The sequence below is a fragment of the Pezoporus flaviventris genome, unplaced genomic scaffold (genome assembly GCF_033815535.1).
Source record: "Pezoporus flaviventris isolate CSIRO_AGI_PZ_B2104156 unplaced genomic scaffold, CSIRO_AGI_Pfla_v1 ptg000047l, whole genome shotgun sequence".
Lineage (NCBI taxonomy): Eukaryota > Metazoa > Chordata > Aves > Psittaciformes > Psittacidae > Pezoporus > Pezoporus flaviventris.
In genome coordinates, this window is record NW_026892595.1 from 9202577 (window position 1) to 9223291 (window position 20715).

Consider the following 20715-nt stretch of genomic DNA (forward strand, 5'->3'; position numbering starts at 1 on the left):
GGTGGGATGGGACGGGGAGTGGGGCTGCTGGGCAGGAGCGGAGGCTTACTGCCCTCTGCTGGCTGTCGCCCCCCGGTGTTTCATGCAGGGCTCCCTGTTCCGGGCCGGAGCCCTGCAAGCTGACAGCATCTCAGCTTTGACAACCTGTTTTTTCAAAAGAAACCATGCTCAGTCAAAACCACTCCAGCCGAGTGACGTGTTTGGTGTAATCTTTTGGTAGGAAGCGAAACAGTGAAGCCCGCAGTCCGAATTAAAAAAAACGAGATTCCCAAATTTCAGATGGCATAGGGGTAGGGGAGGAAGAGGGGGAGGAAAGAACAATGTGCTGTTTCTCCTCTGTATTGTATAACTGATAGCGAAGGGACTGTGTAAGAGGTACTCTGAGGGGGTTTACGCGTGTGTAAGCCCGTGGATGGAAAGAAGCTGAAGCTAACGAATCCCTAAATTGTATTTTCTGTATTTCTGTACGTTCTTCTGTCCATAGCTATTGTACCTGTGACAGCCAGCTTCCCCAAGGCAAAAGGTGGCACCGCAGTTAGTGCCGAGGTGAACACATACTTAATGTCGCTTTCCCGCGGTACCGTGCGAAGAGATTAGGTAAGTGAGGTGGCTCCAGCCGCGGGGCGTTACTCACGCCTTAGAGCGTTTGAAAGGTATGCTGGTTCTCACACCCCGGTGTGAGCGCTGCCTGAAGGCGTCTGGGAAAGCTGCTCAATCAAAAAGCAATACACATCACCACGGCTGCCTGGCTGATTTAAAGTCAAAATTGCCCCTCCACTTCAGTTAGTGCTGCGCTACAGGTAGTCTCAGAGAAAGCGGCAGCTGCCAGTCGCGGTTATCTCTGATGCAGGTTTCTGACGGTCAAAGTGAGAATTAAGGAAACTCAACTATCAATAACTTTTTCCAGCCGCATGGAATTTTATTGGAAACTGCATCGCGCGTGTACTTCATTCCTATTGTTTTGGGGTCACTAGTTATTTTTTCTTCTAGGAGAAATAAAACCACTCGGAATGAAAGCCAGCCTTTTAAGACGTGCCCATATCCCTGCCGGACGCCCCAGATAACGCTTACCGCGAAGAAGTTCTGCCGGGAGAGCCGGACCCCGGTGGAGCCCCCTCCTCCGCCCCGGGCAGCCGGGAGGGACCGGAGGGGAGGCGCTTGGGAAATTTGATGCTAAAGAAGCCCCAGGAATGTTGCACATTGCCATTCCCCTCCAGCTTTCGGAGGAGGTCAGTCCCCGCTGCGCCCAGCTACCCTGAGGAGCCAAACCCGGAGGCCGCACTTGCGCCGGGCGCTGCGCAGCACCTTCCCGCAGGTTACGCCGGGAGACACCGGAAAGGGACGGGACAGGGCGGGAGCGTGAAAAGTTTTTTCCTGGATTTGGGATGCTCCGGCGAGACCTGCAAACCGAGGGGGAGAGGGATGGGGAGGTAGCGGCTCTGCCCACCGCGGGCTAGATCGGAGGGAGCGGCGGGCAGCTCCCCTGACCGGCCGCGGTCTCTCATCTCTTGCAGGCTTGGCCGGAGATGCTGGGGAAACAGCTGTGGTGGGCGCTCTGCTGGCTCGGCGTCTGCCTCTCGCTGCTGTGCGCCGGGGTCAGCCCCGCCGCCGAGTCCTGCCGCGGATCCCCCTGCGGCGAGGCTCCCCCTCCGCCCTGCCGCGGGGCCCGGTGCGGCGGCAGGACCGGCCGCCCGGCGCGCTCCTTCCTGCACACCGCCACGCCGCTGCGGCTGCCGCAGGGCAAGGCCCCGCACGCTGTCCCGCACGCCTCGCCGGCCGGCAGCGACTCGCACCCCGCCGCCAAGAGGGGCGCGCAGGAGGCCTGCGGCGGAGACTGCGCCGCCAACGGCACTCGCCGGGACTGCCAGGGCCTGGAGTGCCGGCTGCTGCCCCGCCTGCGCCCGCCGCCCCGCGGCCCGGGCTGCGCTGCCGCAGCCGAGGGCTGCCCCGAGCCCGCCCTGCTGCGCGCCGCCGAGAGAGCCGCTCAGTTCGCAGGGGACGACATCGCCTACGCCGCTTCCGAGCGGGGAGGCGGTGCCCTGGGGGTGCAGCTCACCTGCGACGTCAAGCCAGGTGGGGGGCGCCCCAGGGGGGCTCGGGCTGAGGGAAGGACTCGCAGTCCCCGGGGGAGCGGGTGCCGAGGGTGGCGGGGCAGTGTGCCGTGCCGGCTGCCGCTGCTGGGTGTTCTCGCATCTGGCAGGTGTCCGCTCAGCCAAGCGGCTTGAGCACCTCTGGGAACCGGGCCGCAAGGTGCCTGTGCGGGTACACCAGACTCCTTCGCTTTGGGAGAATTGGGGAGGCAAATCTGGGAGATTTGCACTTAGTATCAATTCTAATCCCAGGGCTGAGATGTAACCCCTTTTGTGCCTAGTGCAGTGACAGTGTCTACCTTCATCTTTCCTGATACTGCTCCAAGTATTTTACAGAACCTCTGTATGCTCCGTGACCAAAGGTGGACAGAAACTGGAGAAGGCAGTGTGGTTAACCTCCATTTTCTCTGCTTCTATTCATGCTTGTTGCACTGTTGACATAACTGCTGTGCCTCTCTTTTGCAAAAGGAGCCAGGGTATTCATTTTCTTAGTCCTTATCAAAATCCATCTCTATGTAATACAAGCCCTGGCAAATAAGGACTGTCTGCATGGACAGAAAAGACTAATACTTCTTGGATGGTGCTGAAAGCAGACATACTGTACTTCTGTGAGGGTCTTACAAAGAGCATCCAGCTCAGCATGACTTTTTTCTCCAGACCTAGTCTCATTCTCTGGCTATCTTTAGGGGACCTGGACCACTCTGTGCTGCCCAGTCTCCAGTTCCACCAGCACTTCCAGCTGTAGCCTCATTCATGTGAGGTGCAGTCTGCTTGAATGCTTGCTGAAGACCATGCCTGATATGAGCCCTCCAAGATACAGGCCAGTATCAGGGGCTCTAGCTGATTTCCAGCACTGTGTCTGTGTTTGCAGGCTTATCTGCATGAGGCAAGTGACTATTACTCTCCACCAGCTGCTTGCTAGAACCAGCACTGCCCTTCTGTGGGGATCACACCAGCATCTTCATCATGTTTTCATCCAGTATTGCAGCACCACAGCTGCTATCTGGAAAACTCCTGCCAACTGCAGCTGAACCACCACTTCTTTGGGCCAGGTGAAGATTCTGGAGTGCAGACTTGTACTCCCTTTTCAAATCAGATGAGCCCATTCCTCTGCAAGATTGTCACTGCTATTTCTGAGCAGCACTGTGAATATACCTTACTTCTGATGAAAGTCTGGCATCCCAAAAGAAGGAATGCACAGGACCTGTTTTGGTTGTCTTATTTTGCATACCTCTGTTCCTCTCCTTGCTCATTAATTGCCATTAAATCCTTCATATTTCCTATCAGACACATCTCTATTGTTTTCTTTCAGGCAGACTTCTCTGCAGCTGCAAACACCTGCATTTGGGCAAAATAATGTGCAGCTGCCATATCTCATACCTGCCAAACCTGGTAGATAAGATTGTCGGTTCTCATGCTCTTGCTACCTGTGCACTAAGCAGTGCCTGCAGCCTCCCACTTTCCTTCCCTTTGGTTGCCAGGAGTGACTGGCACAATCAGAGGGTCCCAAGAAGATTTCACCCTCCCTTCTTCACAGTAGGATGACTACCTGCAGTGTCAGACTGTTCCTGAGGGCTACCTTGTCCATCCAATATGCCCTCAGGATGGTGCGGTCTTTCCAGGCATACTGGGGAAATGTAGCAGAGGTTCATGTGTGATATTATTCTTACACCATGGATTGATCCTGGAAGCATGGAGCAGATGTCTGCAAAACAGACCTTGCTATGGCTGTGTGTGGTGTGCCAGTGTATGGAAAGTAATAGTGCATCTGTGGTCATGGGAACATCTGAGTGTTGCTAGCGGGAGAACCTGTTTGATGCTTGTCTGGGCAATGTGGAAAGGTGTTAAGTGGGATTACTGGCATCCTGTCATCTACTAATGTGTAAACATCACTTGCAGTGGAAATCTCATAATTTTAGGCATCTGCAATAGACATCCCCATCTGACCTGCTCCCTGTGACTTAACTTTATGTAGTTAATGGAGAGAAACAAGGGCACTGCATCTGAGCTGTTTTAGATTTCAACTTCAGAATTCTTTGGCAAATGAGATAAACCTTCTGCATAATTGAATGTAGCTTATTTTCAGTAGTCTTTTCCAAGAAAGAGCTTTATTATGCTGTCAATCTGGCATTGTGAACTGCCAGTAGAACCAACTGTACTGTGCAGTGAAGGGCCTCTTATACCGGTAAATTAAAGTTTAGGCATAGTACTGCATACTGGTAAGTATAAGTTTAGTCATAGTACTTCAAAATGATTTTGCAGTACTATGGAAAAAAAGAAGTCGCAAAGGATTTTTTAGGCCTCATATCCTCACCAGCTGAGCTTTAGACCGCCAAAGGGAGTAAAACTAAACTGACCAAAATACGGCTGTTGTCACAAAGTTCTGGAAGGCTGTTTAGGGCAGAGATAATACAGTCAGGTGGTCCATCAGGTGAGTAAGCTTAACTGCAGTCGGTGCTTAAAACTATAGCCATTGTTACTGCCAGTAAGCCAGTCATTTGCTGGTTGAAGACAATGCTCCTTAAGTATGTGCTTAAAAATAAGCTCTAGTTTATGTCTCTTATTCAGTCAGCACTTCTGTTACCCTTTCCTCTAATAGTTTTGCTTGTGTGTGTGAGAAAAGCCCAGATTCACAGGATGGGAAAAGCCCAGTAACTCTCTCTTAGAAGAGTCTGTATTCTCCCTGTCTATAAATTTGTGATGGCTGGAATAATTCAGAATGCTACTGTCATGGGGCCCTGAATCTCAGCCACGGAGAGCTGGAGGAAAAGTGGTTTTGGAAAAAAGTGGTTTGGTAATATATCCTGGACTATATCCCTCTTGCAGTTCTTCAGAGGCAGTTCTCCAGAGACAGTTTCCTGGGCTGGCTTAAGTGGTGCAGTTAGACTTTCCTTACCTCTGAAGATTATTTCTTTTTTCCTTTTTCATTGAGAAAGATGGTCAAAAGGCCTGGAAAGAGGAGCTTAGACATTTTTGTTATTATTTGTTCCTTACAAATCTGAATTCGTTAACATTTCGAGTTTAAAGTCAGAAGTGTCTCTTTCTATAGTTATTGATAAAGGCAGGTATGTCTGCAGATCATTTGGCAGTAAATGCGATGGCTGTTAGTACTACATAGCAGTTTCCTAGGGAAATACATTTAGATTTTAGGTTTTCTGGTATTAGAATCATAGAAGAGTTAGGGCTGGAAAGGACCTCAATATCATCAAGTTCCAATCCCCCTGCCATGGGCAGGGACACTGTAAGAATATTGTGCCCATTATTTACTATGTTTGTATTATGTTTATCATTAACGGGATTATAGTACTAGCATGGAGCCCTGTTCTTACATGTGATCTCAGCATGTAAGAAATCATATTAATGCAGGAGAAGAGGATGAAGTCCCTCTCGGAAAACCTACAGGGAGATCTGCCAAAGCCCAACTAAGTAACAGTAGTCAACATAGTAGCTAAAGCCTCAATATGCAAGCTTTCATCAGCAATTTTTCTAGATGTGTATGCTTTATTTGACCAGGTAAGGGCCATCCTTTTCCTCACAGACTGTCTGCTTTGAAGATGTAACTCTTGCTGATACATGGTGTAGTCCTTTTGTACTGTTGTCACTTGTACAGTGAAAATAGTTGGCAAAGACCTGCACTCTTCTGCCTGTATTCTTAGTTGTAAGCCAGACTTCTGAGAGTAAACGTGTTGTGAAAAGGAATTTGTTAGTGTCTTTCCAGCCTCAAGCACAAATGGAGCCTATATAGGGTGATGAAAAATCTTGATAGGTAATCACAGTATGCTTGTAACTGTCTTGCTGCCCAGTATCTGTCAAACCTATGGGCTGATGTCAGGCAAATCTGACAATGAGTAGAGGTATTAAATTTAGGCAAGCTTGTATAAACTTTGTAAGAGGTGATTAAAGAGAGAAGAGAGTGCAATATGAGTGTCTGAAAGTTCACCTCTGGCTGTTAATCCTTTCAGGTGGGAGGACAGAAGTAGCTTGGTTGTGGCTCTGTATTCTGAAGAAGAAAGCTAGCAAATGTAGTTCTACTTATTTAGCCAGCCAAATGGAAAACACGAATTCACAGAGAATCAGATGATTTTGGTTCTGATCTTCACAGAATTACTTGTTCATGTTAGAAGGAGATCTGGGAATATAATTCAGCAGACATTTCCAACTTGCATGGGGAGTATGGCCTTTCTTGGATCCTGGTCTTTACTTCTTCAAATCCGGTACCCTGCGAACTGCCTTAATAGTTAAGCAAATATTGAAAATAGTAATAATAATGAAAAAGTGTGCCTTATGCTGTGAATAAAAGTAACTGAACAGCAAAGTGTTTGGAGAACTGTAAATAGGGACTGGCTCTGACCTTTTTTTATTGTTTCATCCTTGATGTTCTGCACTTAAAAGAAGAAAATTCAGTGCTACATAAGAAGAGATGAATGACTGTATGGATACAGGATTCTCTCTCCAGCAGTGGATACTGTGGAAAGCGTGGCATGATATCTGCTTAGATCATTTTCCCAGCTCTGATAGTTTGTTGCTTAGATTTCCTGATCCTGATTGATGCCTGTGTATCTTTAGCCCCAAACTGATTTTATATTATATATTGGGTCAGCATCTTTCTGGACCTGATTGAACTTTTAACAGGTATTGAAACTGCTGCCTTCATTTAATGTCTCCTAATTTTTGTATTGGAATAAAGAGTGAAGAGTCTTTACATATCCACTTCCTTTAGGACACCTGTAATACAGCACAGTTTTTTGGTTTCTTTTTTTTTTTTTCCTCCCAACCTGAAAAGCCCTATGTACTTACTCATGTTGTAACAATATCATACATTAGATTTTCCTTGCTGCCCTTTTGTGACCTCTTGCGTTCTTCTATGCCCTTTTTTTAGATGGGGAACCAAGACTGCTTGCTATATTAAAGGTGCCCTGCTGATTAATATACTGCCATAATGATACATTTGCTTTTGTTATGTATTCCTTTTCTAATTAGGCCTAGCATTTTATTTGCTTTTTTTTGACATCTCTTGGGCACTGAACTGATGATTACATGACTCTGTAGCCCAGCGTCAGCTGTATCTAGATATATTGCCTCAAGATTGTGTCCAAATGATAATAATGATCTACAACATCTGATACAAAAAAGGTTTTTTTTTCCAGTACGTGCCTGATTTCACCTTTATCTCCTCTGATTTTTTTTTTTTCTATTTTATTGCTGCTACCCAGTATCATGGACTCCTTTTGCAGCTCTTTGCAATTGACCCTTACTTTTACTACCCTTAATAGCTTAGTATTCTCAGCAAGTTTTATCACCTCATTTTATCACCTCTACAGTGAAAATTGACAATTTACTCTTTACTGTATTTGAATATGTACTTGGGAATGATTAATCTGTTATTGAACCCCAGTGATGATTAATTCATGCCCTGAAGCAGGGGGCTTGATTACGACATTTTTAATGTCTACAGCTATAAATGTTGCATATGAAATGGAAGACCTTGTGGTCCCAAGAAAGGGCTACAAAGACAGTAAAGGAACTGGCCTTATAATCATGATTTGAATTTAGTGAGACTTTTCATTAGCTTATTAAAATTTTAATGCCTTTGAAGAGATAATAGTGCAAGCTGGAATGTTGTTTTTCTAATAATAATAATCTATCGTTTGTATTTCAGGAGAAAATGAAGTTCCATCTGAAGATGCCTTAATACTACAGCTGCACCTTGTGAAAGGGCATGAGAAATTTACTGAAATGCTAAAAAGCCAACAGCAGATCATTGTTGATTTGCAGCAAAAACTTGCTGAACAGCAGCACATACTGGTTAGCCAGCAACGAGAGATTCTTGAACAGCAAAGAAAAATGTATCAGCAAATGGATCTGATCAAAGTCCAATATGGCATGCTTTTTGATACGGTGAAGCAAATGTCATTTCAGAGTTTGCAAGAAGATATTCAAAATTATTTTGAAAGTCATCTTCAAGGACTTCAGAACCAGGTCAGAAATCAGCTCCAGAAGTCATACTCTGTGCATAAGGTAGAAGTGGATGCAAAAGTGATTAATGTTGGGGAGTCTTTGCTGGACTGTGGCCTTTGTGAAAGTGATGAATTTTGCAATTTCCAAAAGAAACCATCACAATGTGAGAAATGCACATTGTGTCCTGCTGGCTTTTTCCAAATGGCTGAGTGTTCTGCAAACTCTGATCGGATTTGCCAGGTGAAATATAATTTTGTATCTTTTAAGTTATTGCTTTTGAAGTATTGTGTTGGACATAACTGGGATAGCCTTCTGGAAATGATTACGTCGAGAGCTAGAGAGATCCCGTTTGTAGCATGTTTTACCAAATGGGTCCATGGCACTTCAAAGTCTGCCTGAAGTTTTCTGTGGCTTTTCTCTTTACCATTTACTGCTCTAAATGGGCCACTAGTCTGTGCCTCTTGGGTGTGATGCTTTTGCAAACCTGGCAGCTGGCAGGACTTTTATTCTTTTCATCATGGTAGGAAAAGGCATCCTAAAACATGTAAACCTATGCATGCTAGATTTGTTTATGCAGGAACTTCTAGACATCTCTGAAAAGCAGAGGAAAACTTTACTGAGCAAAACTAGAGGTCAGATATTTATTTATAAGCTTGGAAACAAAAGTTGTCAGTTAAAACTAATGTAAAAACTAGTTCCAGCTTAAACATAGCATACAAACATATAAAAATGTAAACCACATGCTTTCATTATTTAATACATTTTATGGTAACATACATTTTATTATTGCAAACCTAGTGTGTAATCAAAATAAGATGGTTCTTTGGTTGCTTTCTCTCGTTTAGAAGTCCTAAAATATATGGAGAACTTGATATTTAAAGCATTGTCTTGTTTGCCAAATGTTGCCCACAGTTCTTAACATTAGGTCAGCTGGTGACCTAAGCCCAAGATACTGAGAACCTGAAAGTGTCTGTGGGTTCCCTCTCTGCTAGTCTCTGGTTTCTTTAATGCAAATGTAGCCTGTTATTCTTTTGCCTCTGTTATTCCCCTCCCCTGTGCTGTAGGGTGAAAGGAGGGCTTGTTGACAGGAAATACTACTCTGTCATTTACCTTTCTTGTGTGTTTTTGGGTTAGCACCTTCCTCCTAAACTAAATGTCTTTAACACTCTCTCAATTGTTATAACATCCTTGAGGCACTGTCTCAAAGATCATGCATTGTAACAAGTGTTAGTTATACACCCAATGAATTTAGCTGGTTATCTTCAGACTCTCTATGGACACCAGGCTGTCTTTCTGAATACCTTGTTAAAACAGGTGACATATCCAAAACAAGTTGTCTTGCTCCAGTATGTTTATGGGATCATGCTCCCCATCCCTACATACGCTTTTTTTCTGACAGATGAAAGTCACAGACACTGAAGAAGTGCCTCTTTCAAATTAAAGTTGTTGCATTACAGTGTTTCAATGTGATTCTTTTGATTTTCAGGACAGAGATGAATGCACTGAATCTCCAAGCATTTGTGGTGAGAGGATAAAATGCCTGAATACTCCGGGTAAGTTATATTCTCTGATAATTAAAGAATGAAGATAATTAGATCTGAAGGAACAGGGCAAAGACACGGATAAGGACTCAGGCCTTTATGTTTGTGAATAACAATGCTCAGCTTGGTGGAATTAAAGGGGCTGAAAACCACTCAGCTGGAAGTTGCTAGCAGTTCATGTGGCTAGTAGGCTATTTAGGGCATTATACCCATTAGGAGCATTGGATGATCCCTTTTACCTTATTTTCGTAGGGTTTTATATGCTTTGGTTTTAATTTTCACTTATGAGCTGACTTTCTTCTTGTTTATGCTGGTGCAAATGGGGTCAAAATCAAAGATGTTACTACTAGTGGAGAATAATAGTTGTTATTTTCCTTCTGCACTGGGGTAGATATTTGATTTGATCTAATGAAGGTTCTTATGAAGCCTCCCTCCATCAACCTTATTCTCCTTTTGTAACAATATTGTCAAATACTGAGGAACTGTCAACAGTTTTATCATGTGCAGAACATTGGGGGAATTTTTCAGGCATTTAAGAACAGATTTGACTCAAGTTCAGTAGTGCACGCTTTGCCTTCATTATTTCTTATGACAGTCAGACACAAAAGAGCAAAATTAATAGTCATACTGAGCAGATTATATCCAGGTTCTAGTTTTCTTTCTACTTGTCTAATTTTTGATCAGAAAAAAACCCAAAACACATACTTGAAAGGAACTCTGTGATGAAATAGATGATTTCACGAGTTGTGACCTCTAACTGAGGGCTCTTAGTCAAATAACCAAGGGAGGGCTTATTAGGTTATGTTTTTCCTGCCTAGACTTCTTACCTGTAAAAAGAATGTGGTCTCTCTGAGGGGAAGGGGCTGTGTTCAGCTAATTATGAGTGGTTTTGTCCTATTTGCACCCTGCCACTGGTGGAGAAAACGGGGGAGGGAATTGGTTCTAGAAAAGGGTTAAAAGAAGACATGGTCTCTCTTATATTTGTCCTTACTTCCTCTGGGCAGGAACTGTGGTGGGTTGGTTGGTATTGCTACAAACACCACAGGAAACTGGAATTAACTAGAGGAAGAGAGCACTTAGGGTTGCCTGATGTGGTAAATGCTGTAAACAAAATACCATTAGTCTTACAATAGAAGAGGGTGACACTTTTAGACAGCCTTAGTGGTGGGCAGTTAGAGGCAAGACATCTTAGGGCACAAAATTTGAGACAGAGCATTGGAAAGGTGTAAGGCTTTGTCTCGTCTCTAGTAAGAGACTGCATTTGGTTGAGTTGGTGGTTTTGTGGAAGGAAGTGCAGCCCTAGGAAAGTCGAATCACCAATGTGGTAGTCATTTGGTGTTGCTCTAGTCTGTGGCTTGGAATAGTTAAGGAATTTACTCAGTGGGTTCTGAGTGGGGGGGACCCAGACCGAGAGTGCGTCTATACAGCTGCTGGAAGAAAGTAAGTGAGGGCAAAATACTGCCAAGAAACAGATGGATGCTGGTGGTGTGTCAGACCACAGAAAGCAGTAGCAATGTATTTAAAAGGAAAGGACTCTTCCTTTGAGTCCTCCTTTCCCAATTTTAATGGTAGCTTGTAAAGATGTGAAAGCAAACTGTTTCTGTCACCTGGATCAGGAATCAATGTCCTGTCAATGTCATCTCTGTCTCACATGGAAGGGAGAGCATTCTTTTATTTTTCATTGGAGAGGACTGCTGCTTTCAGCCTGTCTGTTCATGATAGCTCTTTATCCTATACAAGTGCAATTAATGTGTCAAAAGGGAGGCTAAAACTGAATGTCTGTTTTGGGTAATGTAGGGAAGATAGGGGTGTGATCCAACATATGAGTTCCAGATGTTGTATGTAGTTTCTTGAGCTGCACGCAAAGGTTGTTATATCTGTAGCAACTCATGTTCCCTGTACAGTGTGAAGGGTGACTGACCAAATAACAATGAAGAAACATGCAATGAGAAACCTCTCTTTCTTTACTCTTCCAATTTCCTCTGCATCATACCTTCTTGATCTTGAAGGTCTTTTCCAGCCTAGCTGGTACTATGATTCTTCCACTTTTTCTCTCTTTTATCTGCAATGAGAGTTGTTAGGTTATTTGATTAAAGGCTGATGTTCAAGGAGCAATGACAGCTGGAACTACCTAATCAATGAAAATGGAGTCCAGTGCATCACTTCCTTAGACAATCATGGGAGATCATCAGACTGTTGTCTTTGGTGTGAATCCATCATGTGGAATCAAACAAAGGCATTCCCCAGAATGCTGTGCAAGCTAGCGTGCTTACTGTAGAACTTACTGCGGAAAGAGTAAAGAGAGCCTAGACAGATAGCTCCAATGATTTGTAATCAGGTTTGTTGATTTGTGATGATCCAAATTTGACATAGAGGGTCATACTTAGAATCTGCTTGAATGTTACCTTTGCGTCAGGCAGTTATGAGTAGTAACAGCACAAAAATACATGCTCGGCTTACTCTAATTGACTTGCAATTGCCTGGCATCCATGTATGGCAAGGGTGGGTGAATGTGCTGCAGAGATACTTTATTTCACAAAAGGAGCTTGAGTACAGCTGGGCTACTCACTGTTAAACTAGGTGCAGCAGTGACCAGAGCAGGAGCCAGGAAGAGGTGTCAGGCAGTATGGAGAAACAGAAAGCTGTCACAGCATGCTGCTGTGCTGGCTTTCTGATGTTTGGCTATCATTTGCTGCTAGACCTCTTCTGAACAAAGGATAGGATGCTGCTCTCGCCACTGTGTCCACACTATAAAGTGGCCTGTGTGCTGCTTTGAAGTCATTTATTTGAAGTATGTGCAGGGGGAACACCTGCTGCTGATGTAAGTAACAGAAGACAAGACAGCAAATTGGTGAGAGAGTAGTCACCACATGTATTTATAAAACTTAACATATATAAAGATCCTCACATACACATTAAAATATTTTAAAGAACCAAACAGCATAAGAATTATTTCTAGGCACTACTGCAGATCTTTTCTGCTATGTGAATCGTCTGTATTTGTGTACTCAATAGCAGTTCATCCAGTATTGCTCAGTGATGAGGGGGCCATTGATTTAAGAAGTAGAACTGGTTAAGAAGTGTTGTGTGAGCAATTACACCATGGTTAAAATTGATTTCAATAGGAAAGTTTGTTTGGGATTTTTTTTCCCTGTATTTCCTCTAAAATATTCTAAGTTGAAAAAATATGATCTTATTTATTTGGGTTTTGTTTCTCATGAAAGAAAAAAAACAGGCCAGACACTTTCAGCAGAAGAAAGTGTTCAGTTTCTCTTGGCTTTTTTTTTCCAATGGAAACATCTTACTGCTCTACAGTGAGCTTTTTAGACAAAATGATACCTAATCTCAAAAAATGTTCTCATAATAAATTGTGTATTCCTACATATCGATGTTAGTGGAGAATCATTGCTTAAGTGAATGAAACATAGACAAAGATATGAGGGTGACTATATGAAGTCTGTATAAATTAAGAGTGCCTGGTGTTCTCTGCTGAATAATGTAGTCTTAGAAGTGAAATTTAGCCAGTATTCTGACCTCCCTTGTGGGCCAGGTGCATTGGTACTGCTTGGTCTTGCAGTCTGCAGTATGTGGTGTGCTTTTCTGCCTGTATTAGCAGTCTGCGTAGCCAGCTCTACCCTGGGGTTAGTGATGGAGAAAAATGGCTTTTGGAGTCCATGTCAAATGCTTGTAGTTCCAGTCTGAGAGCAGATCCCAGCCCAGATATATTCCTCCAGATAAGGAATAAAGCAAACATACAACGCAGTAAGTATTTGGACAGTAAAGGATATTTAAGAAGAACTATCAGAAAGATGATCATTGAGTTTTGATTGTGGTGGTAAAAAAGCAGAAGTGAGTGCATTAATGATTAAGTCACAAATTGCAAGTGATTATTCTTTAGGGTACCTCAAATCTTGAGTTGATTTAGATCCTGAATGTTGATTTAAATCCTGAAGGCTTCGTACACAAAGCTTTTGGGCACCAGCTGCTCCAGCTGTAGGCATTGGCAGCTGGCAGTGCTCTTGGAAAATTGCCATAGAAAATTACAGGCTGTTTTTAAAACCTCCTCTTTGGGTGCGGATTCTTTGATCCACTGAGGTCATGGCGTACCATTTAACAGGATAAAATTGCTTCATGTCAAATAAAGTAGTTTCAAATGACACCTCTAGATATTCTCTTTACTGTTTGCAGCAGTGTTTTATTTTAACTTTAGAATATCATGACCACTGCTGTCTTGCGTTTTAGGGCAGTGATTTTCCACCTTTTAAATGTGTGGACTTCTGCATGATTTTAACCCTGCTGTTTGTAGTTCTGTTTGTTTGTTTTTTTTTTTCATTTGTGTATTGCAGGTTCTGTAAAAACCATACACAGAATAACCCAGTGTCTGTGTCCCTTGGGTTGAAAAGCACTCCTTTAGCAAGTCACAGCTACAACTGTGCTACTCCGTAACACAGCTGGGTAGACAGCGCACAATGTATGGGGGAACTCTCCATTAGTTGAAAATACCTTTGCTGCTCAGTGCACCGGTTAGTCACCATGCCTTTTACCTCAGAGAAGGGAGTGTCTTTGGAGGAATATCATTGTATCTGATCCGTTGCGGGTTGTGGTTAAAATTGCCTTTATGTAGTAACTACCTCCTTTCCCACTCAACCACTGGACTCGGTGTGAGCAAAGTGAGTTATGCCAAATATTTCCTCTGCTTGCTTTCAAGGTTCCTTTAATAGCACAAAGTTATCTAACGTAATTGTCTTCTGTTTTCTCCTTTATGATTAGATATGTTATCAAAGATACTTTATATGTGGAGCTGTAGAGTTCTTATTTTTTAGTATTTTAAAGGTATGACAAAAATATTGTCTGTTTTCTGTGAACAGGTGGTTTCAGATGCCTTGGAATTGCTGAGAAAGATGCAGCTTTGGGAATGTGTGGAGAGGAGTATTTCTTTAATAAGGAAATGCAGGAATGCCAGGCATGTTTACAGTGTGAAGATGGAATGGTGGCCGTGCCTTGTTCCACTGTGAGTGACACGGTTTGTTCAGTAACCAGTGAAAACAAGCTCTCAGAGTCTTGGGCTGCAAACATCATTCTACCCTATGTAAAGTCTGGCATCTCTCAGGTCTACTCTGGCTTGAACTTGAAGGTAAAAGGGAAGTTTCCCTGTGAAATCCTATCCGTTGAAGATAACAACCTGGTATTCAGGCAACACGGTCTGGTGTGGACTGACCTCAACTTTGCAGTAAAGCACAATTGCAGGAATTTTTTGCAACTTTCCTTAAAGCTTAATGGCAGTGAGGAAGGCTATGAGCTGAGTGGTGTTCGCATTGAACAACCAGAAGGAAAGTATTTCCAGAGCACTAGTTTAAGCAGTGCTGCTGAAGTGGAGCCCAGCCAAACGCTTTCTGTTTATTTGAGGAGCCCAAATCAATTCTGCAATCAAAGTAAAGACTTAAATATTTATGATCTTAGTACCCCACTCAGTTTGTTTTGGTTGTCTCATGACACGGGTGCTGTGGCACTCAGTGCACAGATGTCAACAGCAATGCATTATCAAACCAACTATCGACCTACCTTTAAAATAATTTCTGTTTCTGACCCTTACATGCTAAGTTTATCTCATGATGGCAGAGCTATAAAGTTCACTGAAACTGGTGTTGTCAAGTTTGTGTTCCACCAGGCATTGTATTCCATGGGTCATACATGTGTCCGGGAGGGTTTCTCCTTAATTTCTTATATCAATAGGAATGGTACCAACAGTGAATTAATGAATGTATTTAAATCTGGGGTAAATTACAGAGACACATCAATATCTGCTTCTGGGGCCACAAAAGTCGGTGCTGGAGATCTGATTAGCTTTGAGATACTTTCTCCTGCACAGTGCAATGTTCGGTATTTTGGAGATAGCTCTGGAATTAGTATGTTTAGCCTCATCTGGATCCCTTCAGCAGTTTCAAGTGCCATATCAGCCACAGTTTCTGTTACAGGGTTGCCTACTGGAGCTGTGAGAAACAAATTACTGGATTTCACCCAGGTCTCATCCAATGAGAAACAGATACAGCTGGTTTCTTCTGGACAGCTTGCTCAGAAGTATTTCATTTTTACTGAAAAGGGGGTTGCCAGCCTTGCATTTAACTTAAAGCTAATCCACTCATGCAATGTTCTCAAAATGACTCTTAATCAGTTGACCATGAATCACATGCAACCCACAGCAATTGCTCAGCAGATTGGAGGTCAGATGCCAGAGGGAAGCATATGGACCAGTGTGTCCCTCCGTGCATCTTTTGAAGTACATAATGGAACATTGATATCAGTTTCTCTTGACTGTGTGCGTGGAAGGATCAATCAAATCACTCATGAACATGGAACCAGTATATCTATTTTATGGATTTCATCTTAATTTCTGTACAGTGAAGTTAGCACGGAACTGGGGTTTAAATAGCATTTGGATTCCACTCTGATTCTATCTGTGTTTGATACCTTCTACTGTATTGACATGAGCAGATTGTCCCGCTAAAATGCTCTCAGTTTTAGGAATATTTAGATATAATCATAACTGAATGGTCAGTATTTAAGAAAAGAGAGTTTCCTATGTTCCAGGGTTTTACTTCTGTTAACATCTTCAGGCAGAGGAACCTTAAATGCAGATCAAACTCTTATTTTTAATAAAGCATTGTCTTAAAATCGGTTATTTCTGGACCACAAAAAAACTGCTGGTGGGGGTGAATACATACCTTTTAGTACTGCAACCGAAAGCAGCACAGCCAAACAATGGAAACTTGCTTTTGGTTTCTTCACTGCAACAGGCTAATAACAAGTTGAAATGCACTTTGAGGCTAATTTGTCTGCATCTTATAAAATGTGCTTTCTATAAATGGAGAGAACGTGCTTTAACCTAGAGGTATCCTAGAGGATAATACAGTAACACTGGAACAGATGTGCTTAATATGGAAATGGACTTGGTCAAAAATAGAACGTTGTTTTTACCATGAAAACATAGGAACTAATGACTCTTTGAATTTCATTTGGGAATAATCTGCATGTAAGTAATATGCAAAGGTTTTTTCCTCTATTGTAGTTTTGCCAGTGTAAAGTTGCAGGATGAGAAAAAGTCTGTTCTAAAGAGCAGATAAGAGAAAGAGCAGGAAGTCTATGCTAAGAGAATACTTAGAAGAGGAAAAAACCCAGGTATTTAAAGAATGTCTTGAAAGTGAGTCTTGGAAATTAAATTTTTATTCTGTTTCTTATAAATGACAAAATATTTTTCTGACCAAAAGGAAGCACCATTCACAAGCATATTTATTGTGCTGAACAGGTCAAAAAGGTTGGTTTTGTTGGTTGTTTGGTTTTTTTTTTTTGTTAAATGACCCAGTTCAAAGAAATGGTGCATTCTGTGACACTAATTTTCTGTCTTCTTCTAACTCTTCCATCACACCGTTCTTTTTCTAATATATGTAGAGTGTTTTCTCTCATTGCCTCTCTTTTCCTTCACAAACACTGCTTCGCTTTCCTTTTTCATTTCCTTTGTTAGGAGTAAATGGTACACGCTGTCACATAGCTCAACTCTTTCCAGTCTTCTTTCACCATCCCTGCTAAAGAATAGATGTATGTCACATGTTATTATAGAAGAGGGAGATTAATAATGCACTTGCAAGCTGCCTTATATCAACCTTACTGAAAGAAGGAATATTACGCATGATATAGCTTTAATGTAGTTGTCTGCCTGAGTATTTATTTCTAAAATATATGTACTTTCCTGTGTTCTCCACCTGTTTTGGAGTTTATCACACTGTTTTTGTTGTATAGTCTCCTCCTATAATTTTGTGTAAGAGAATGAACCCAAGTGCAAGGTTTCTATCTGGCAGTTCTGTTTTTACTTACAAGTTTATAACTCGGACCTTAACAGCTACAGTTATCTTTTCATCATCTGTTTTTTTCTTCAAGTGTTCACTTAAAGATGCAGGCTTTGGACAAATTGCTCTCCTGTTCCAAATAGAGAATAGTAGTTTTCCTTGCTTTCAGCTGCCAAGTCTAAGCAGTCCACCACAGGGTGGGCACTATGGTAAGGCAGCATGAGTATGCAAACCATAGTAAGTTCAATCATGGTGTTCCCAAAGTCTGTGACAGGGGTCTCAGTGCCTGTGTATAGCCAGGCTCTCATTTGTTCTCACAAGGTCATCATGAAGGGTGCATTGAAGCTAATATTAAAGGTCTTCAGCATTTGCAAAGCACTGTCGTTGTTACAGACCATATTTTGTAGTGATAGTGAGAAGACGTCTGGAATGAAGGCATATATATCTGTGATACACAGAAGAGCTGCATTACCTAGAAGCACAGGAGTTTTTCTGGGTACTTCACTCTGGAAGTCTGCTGAGACTGAATAAAGATGAAATGCCACAGAGTTAAAGTTTTCTGTTCTATCCATCTACTTTCTGTAGAAGGCTGCACATGATGTAAGAGCAGCCCTGCTGGGAGCAGTCCTAGGTATTTCTAAGGTAATATTTCAGGGAAAGACAATGTTAGAGAAAGCTCAAAATGATACACTTGTGATTTTCTTTTTGAGGAAGTTAAGAAAGTCACTGTCTCACAAACATAACCCCTTGTTTTCCTTTGCTGTTTTGCGCTATGAAGTTGTGTTAAAGGCTTCACTCCCCAGAACAGTGGCAACTTAAGAGCCATTCTAGATTTAAACCTCTGTAGCAGATACCAGAATCTGACATTAGACATAATATAGTACATTTTAGCAAAGTGCAGATGTTACTTGAATATAGTAACCATTTGCCTATATATAGCATATAGCAAATGTAATGCTATGATTTGTATGAGTATGCTTTAGTTGAGTGAGATTGTGATACCAGTGGAATTGCTTGACTATGGAAGAGACTGATAACTCAAGTCCTGTATTATGCACACGTTGCTGGTACCTGCATTTAAGTGCACCATTGTTAAAGAATGCAGAAACTACCATGAAGGTACAAGTGAACATTACTACAGCTAAGAGAGATTTCAGAGAATGAATTCTTCAGTGTAGTAAATCTTTGCAGAGGATTCTGAGGAGAGTGCCTGTAATTACTTTTAAATTCAGAGTAGATTTTCAGATGCACAGTATTTTGCATCCATTTGGTGGTGATAATGCATCTAATATGATTTTGCTAATGTCATCTGTGAAAAGGTATTCACATAATTAAAAAAAAAGGTCTACTAAATATGTAGTAATTGCAACTTACAGCAACTTTAGCCTTATTTCAAGCAAGAAAAGGCTGATCATTTGAGCCTCTTCTACGTCTCTCCCTTTTGGAAAATCAAAAAAGCCTGAATCTGTAGTTCAGGCTACTCACTGACCTTGATTGTAGTAACATGAATTTGGAGGGCGTGCGTTGAAGTCAGTGTCCATTTATGATAGCCTAATTAAAGGCATAGTTTATAGCCTTTGTGTCTATGAAAATGATATATATTGCCTCACACCATGCAACATTGAGTGGTGCACTATGATCCTAAATAAGATAAAGTTCAAGAGGAATCATAATGTACAATGAAAGCTACTTTTATGGCACTTATCCCATTTGCTGTAATAAATTGCATGTTTTATTGACAGGTATATCTTATTATTTTTACAACTTCTGAACTTCTGTATTTTTTAATATGTTTTCTTTCTATTAGCACAGTATAATACTGTGAAGTCTGGAATTAATTTAAAAATTTTCATTTTGTATCTTTTGATACCATGTTCATGAATATGGTTAAAATAGGTGGAGACAGTCTCTCCAGTCCTTTCTGCCAGACAGTCTTTCCAATTGAGGTATTCATCAAGTAATAGAGTAGGTATGAGGCTGGCAGAATCTAACTGTACAGAGAGTTTAAGTTAGTAAGTACATCCAAGAAGGCAGGTTTTTTTTCACTAATGTTATGCAAATAATTGGCAACAGGTTGTAGAAAACTTGACCATTACAGAAGGAAAATAATTTAGGTTGTATAGTGCTGCTCATACAACAGGAAAAAGGATTTGGTTTACGAAAACCTTCATTGTTTTGTATTGTGAAACATTTTGCAAATTCAAAGATCTTACCTGAGTGTCTTCTATTACCTATGCAAATTTTTTATGCTATGAAGTCAAAACCAGGCAGAATATGTTAAGTCTGTTCTAATATTGTGGATGCTTCCTCTGTTCTGTGGTCTCTGCAGATTGCAGTGCACTGTGAAAACTACACAAGTTTCAAGTGGTGCTTTTTTATGAAATTTGCTACTTTAAAATATTAACTTGTTTTAAAAACACTATTCTTAATTCACCTCTGTTAATATTATATGTAATATGTTTTAAAATAATGACTGAAATAAATAAAACAATAAGTCTTCATTGGTGTTTTTGTTCCGTTTTGAGTGAGAGTAATTGCGGCTTTTGCGATTTTTACCACTGGCTCTCCTGGGGCCAGGATTTCACAGTTGTTGTTATCTGAATTAGTTACCTGTGTTTGCTGAAGGGGCAAACTAAGCAAGAACAGTAATGGTACACCTTCCTAGAGCTCATTTAGTCTACCTGTTTTCTGTTCCTGTAGTTATAACTGTAGATCTGAGAAAATGGAAATTGCATTTAATGCTACTATACTAATAAATAATTGGGTCAAAAGAGCAGTACAGTTTATCTTAGTTGCACCACCCTAGTAATACAGAAAAGAAAAATGAGAGTACATTTTCTTAAAAGAAGAAATTTGTCCTGGCTTGGTGCTTCATAAAGCTTCTGCTGTATGTGGAAACTCTGATGTTGTTGTGGATACTGATTGGACCTTTGCAGTAGCGCAGCTATGCTTTTGTCAGGGTTTGTGCAAGTTAAAGCTCATGTATTCTCAGTAGAGACTCTTTTTGATTATTTTAAATTATAAAACTGTTTCTTCTTTTGAGAGATGTTATTGTTCATTGTATCTGAATGCAAAAAAGGTGCTGTCAAATGACCTCCATTTAGAAATAATTTTGAAATGGATTCCTCCAAAAAACAAAATGAGACCAAATTGATTTTACTTCAGCCTTTTTCATTGAAAGCAAAAAAGAGAAATTTCATCCGATACGTTTTTTATCAATTGCGTTTGTACTGATTTGAAAGGCTCAAATGAATAGTTACTCTAAGAAGGGGATTACAGATGTCA

At 41.6% G+C, this 20715-nt stretch overlaps 1 protein-coding gene across 1 annotated transcript; it reads left to right on the forward strand.

Annotated features, from left to right (window-relative positions):
* Positions 1-461: 461 nt before the first annotated feature.
* LOC133276913 (uncharacterized) lies at positions 462-19185 on the forward strand. Its single transcript, XM_061468222.1, has 5 exons — positions 462-1229; positions 1515-2073; positions 7750-8288; positions 9535-9601; positions 14458-19185. The coding sequence occupies exons 1-5, from the start codon at positions 1191-1193 to the stop codon at positions 15975-15977; spliced, it is 2724 nt and encodes a 907-aa protein (XP_061324206.1). The 5' UTR covers positions 462-1190; the 3' UTR covers positions 15978-19185.
* The last annotated feature ends 1530 nt before the right edge of the window (positions 19186-20715 follow it).

Coding starts and splice junctions, on each gene's coding strand:
- LOC133276913 (XM_061468222.1), top strand. CDS start 1,191: ATGTTGCACATTGCCATTCCCCTCCAGCTTTCGGAGGAG. Junction 1,230..1,514: donor CCCTCCAGCTTTCGGAGGAG/GTCAGTCCCCGC, acceptor CATCTCTTGCAG/GCTTGGCCGGAGATGCTGGG. Junction 8,289..9,534: donor ACTCTGATCGGATTTGCCAG/GTGAAATATAAT, acceptor TTTGATTTTCAG/GACAGAGATGAATGCACTGA.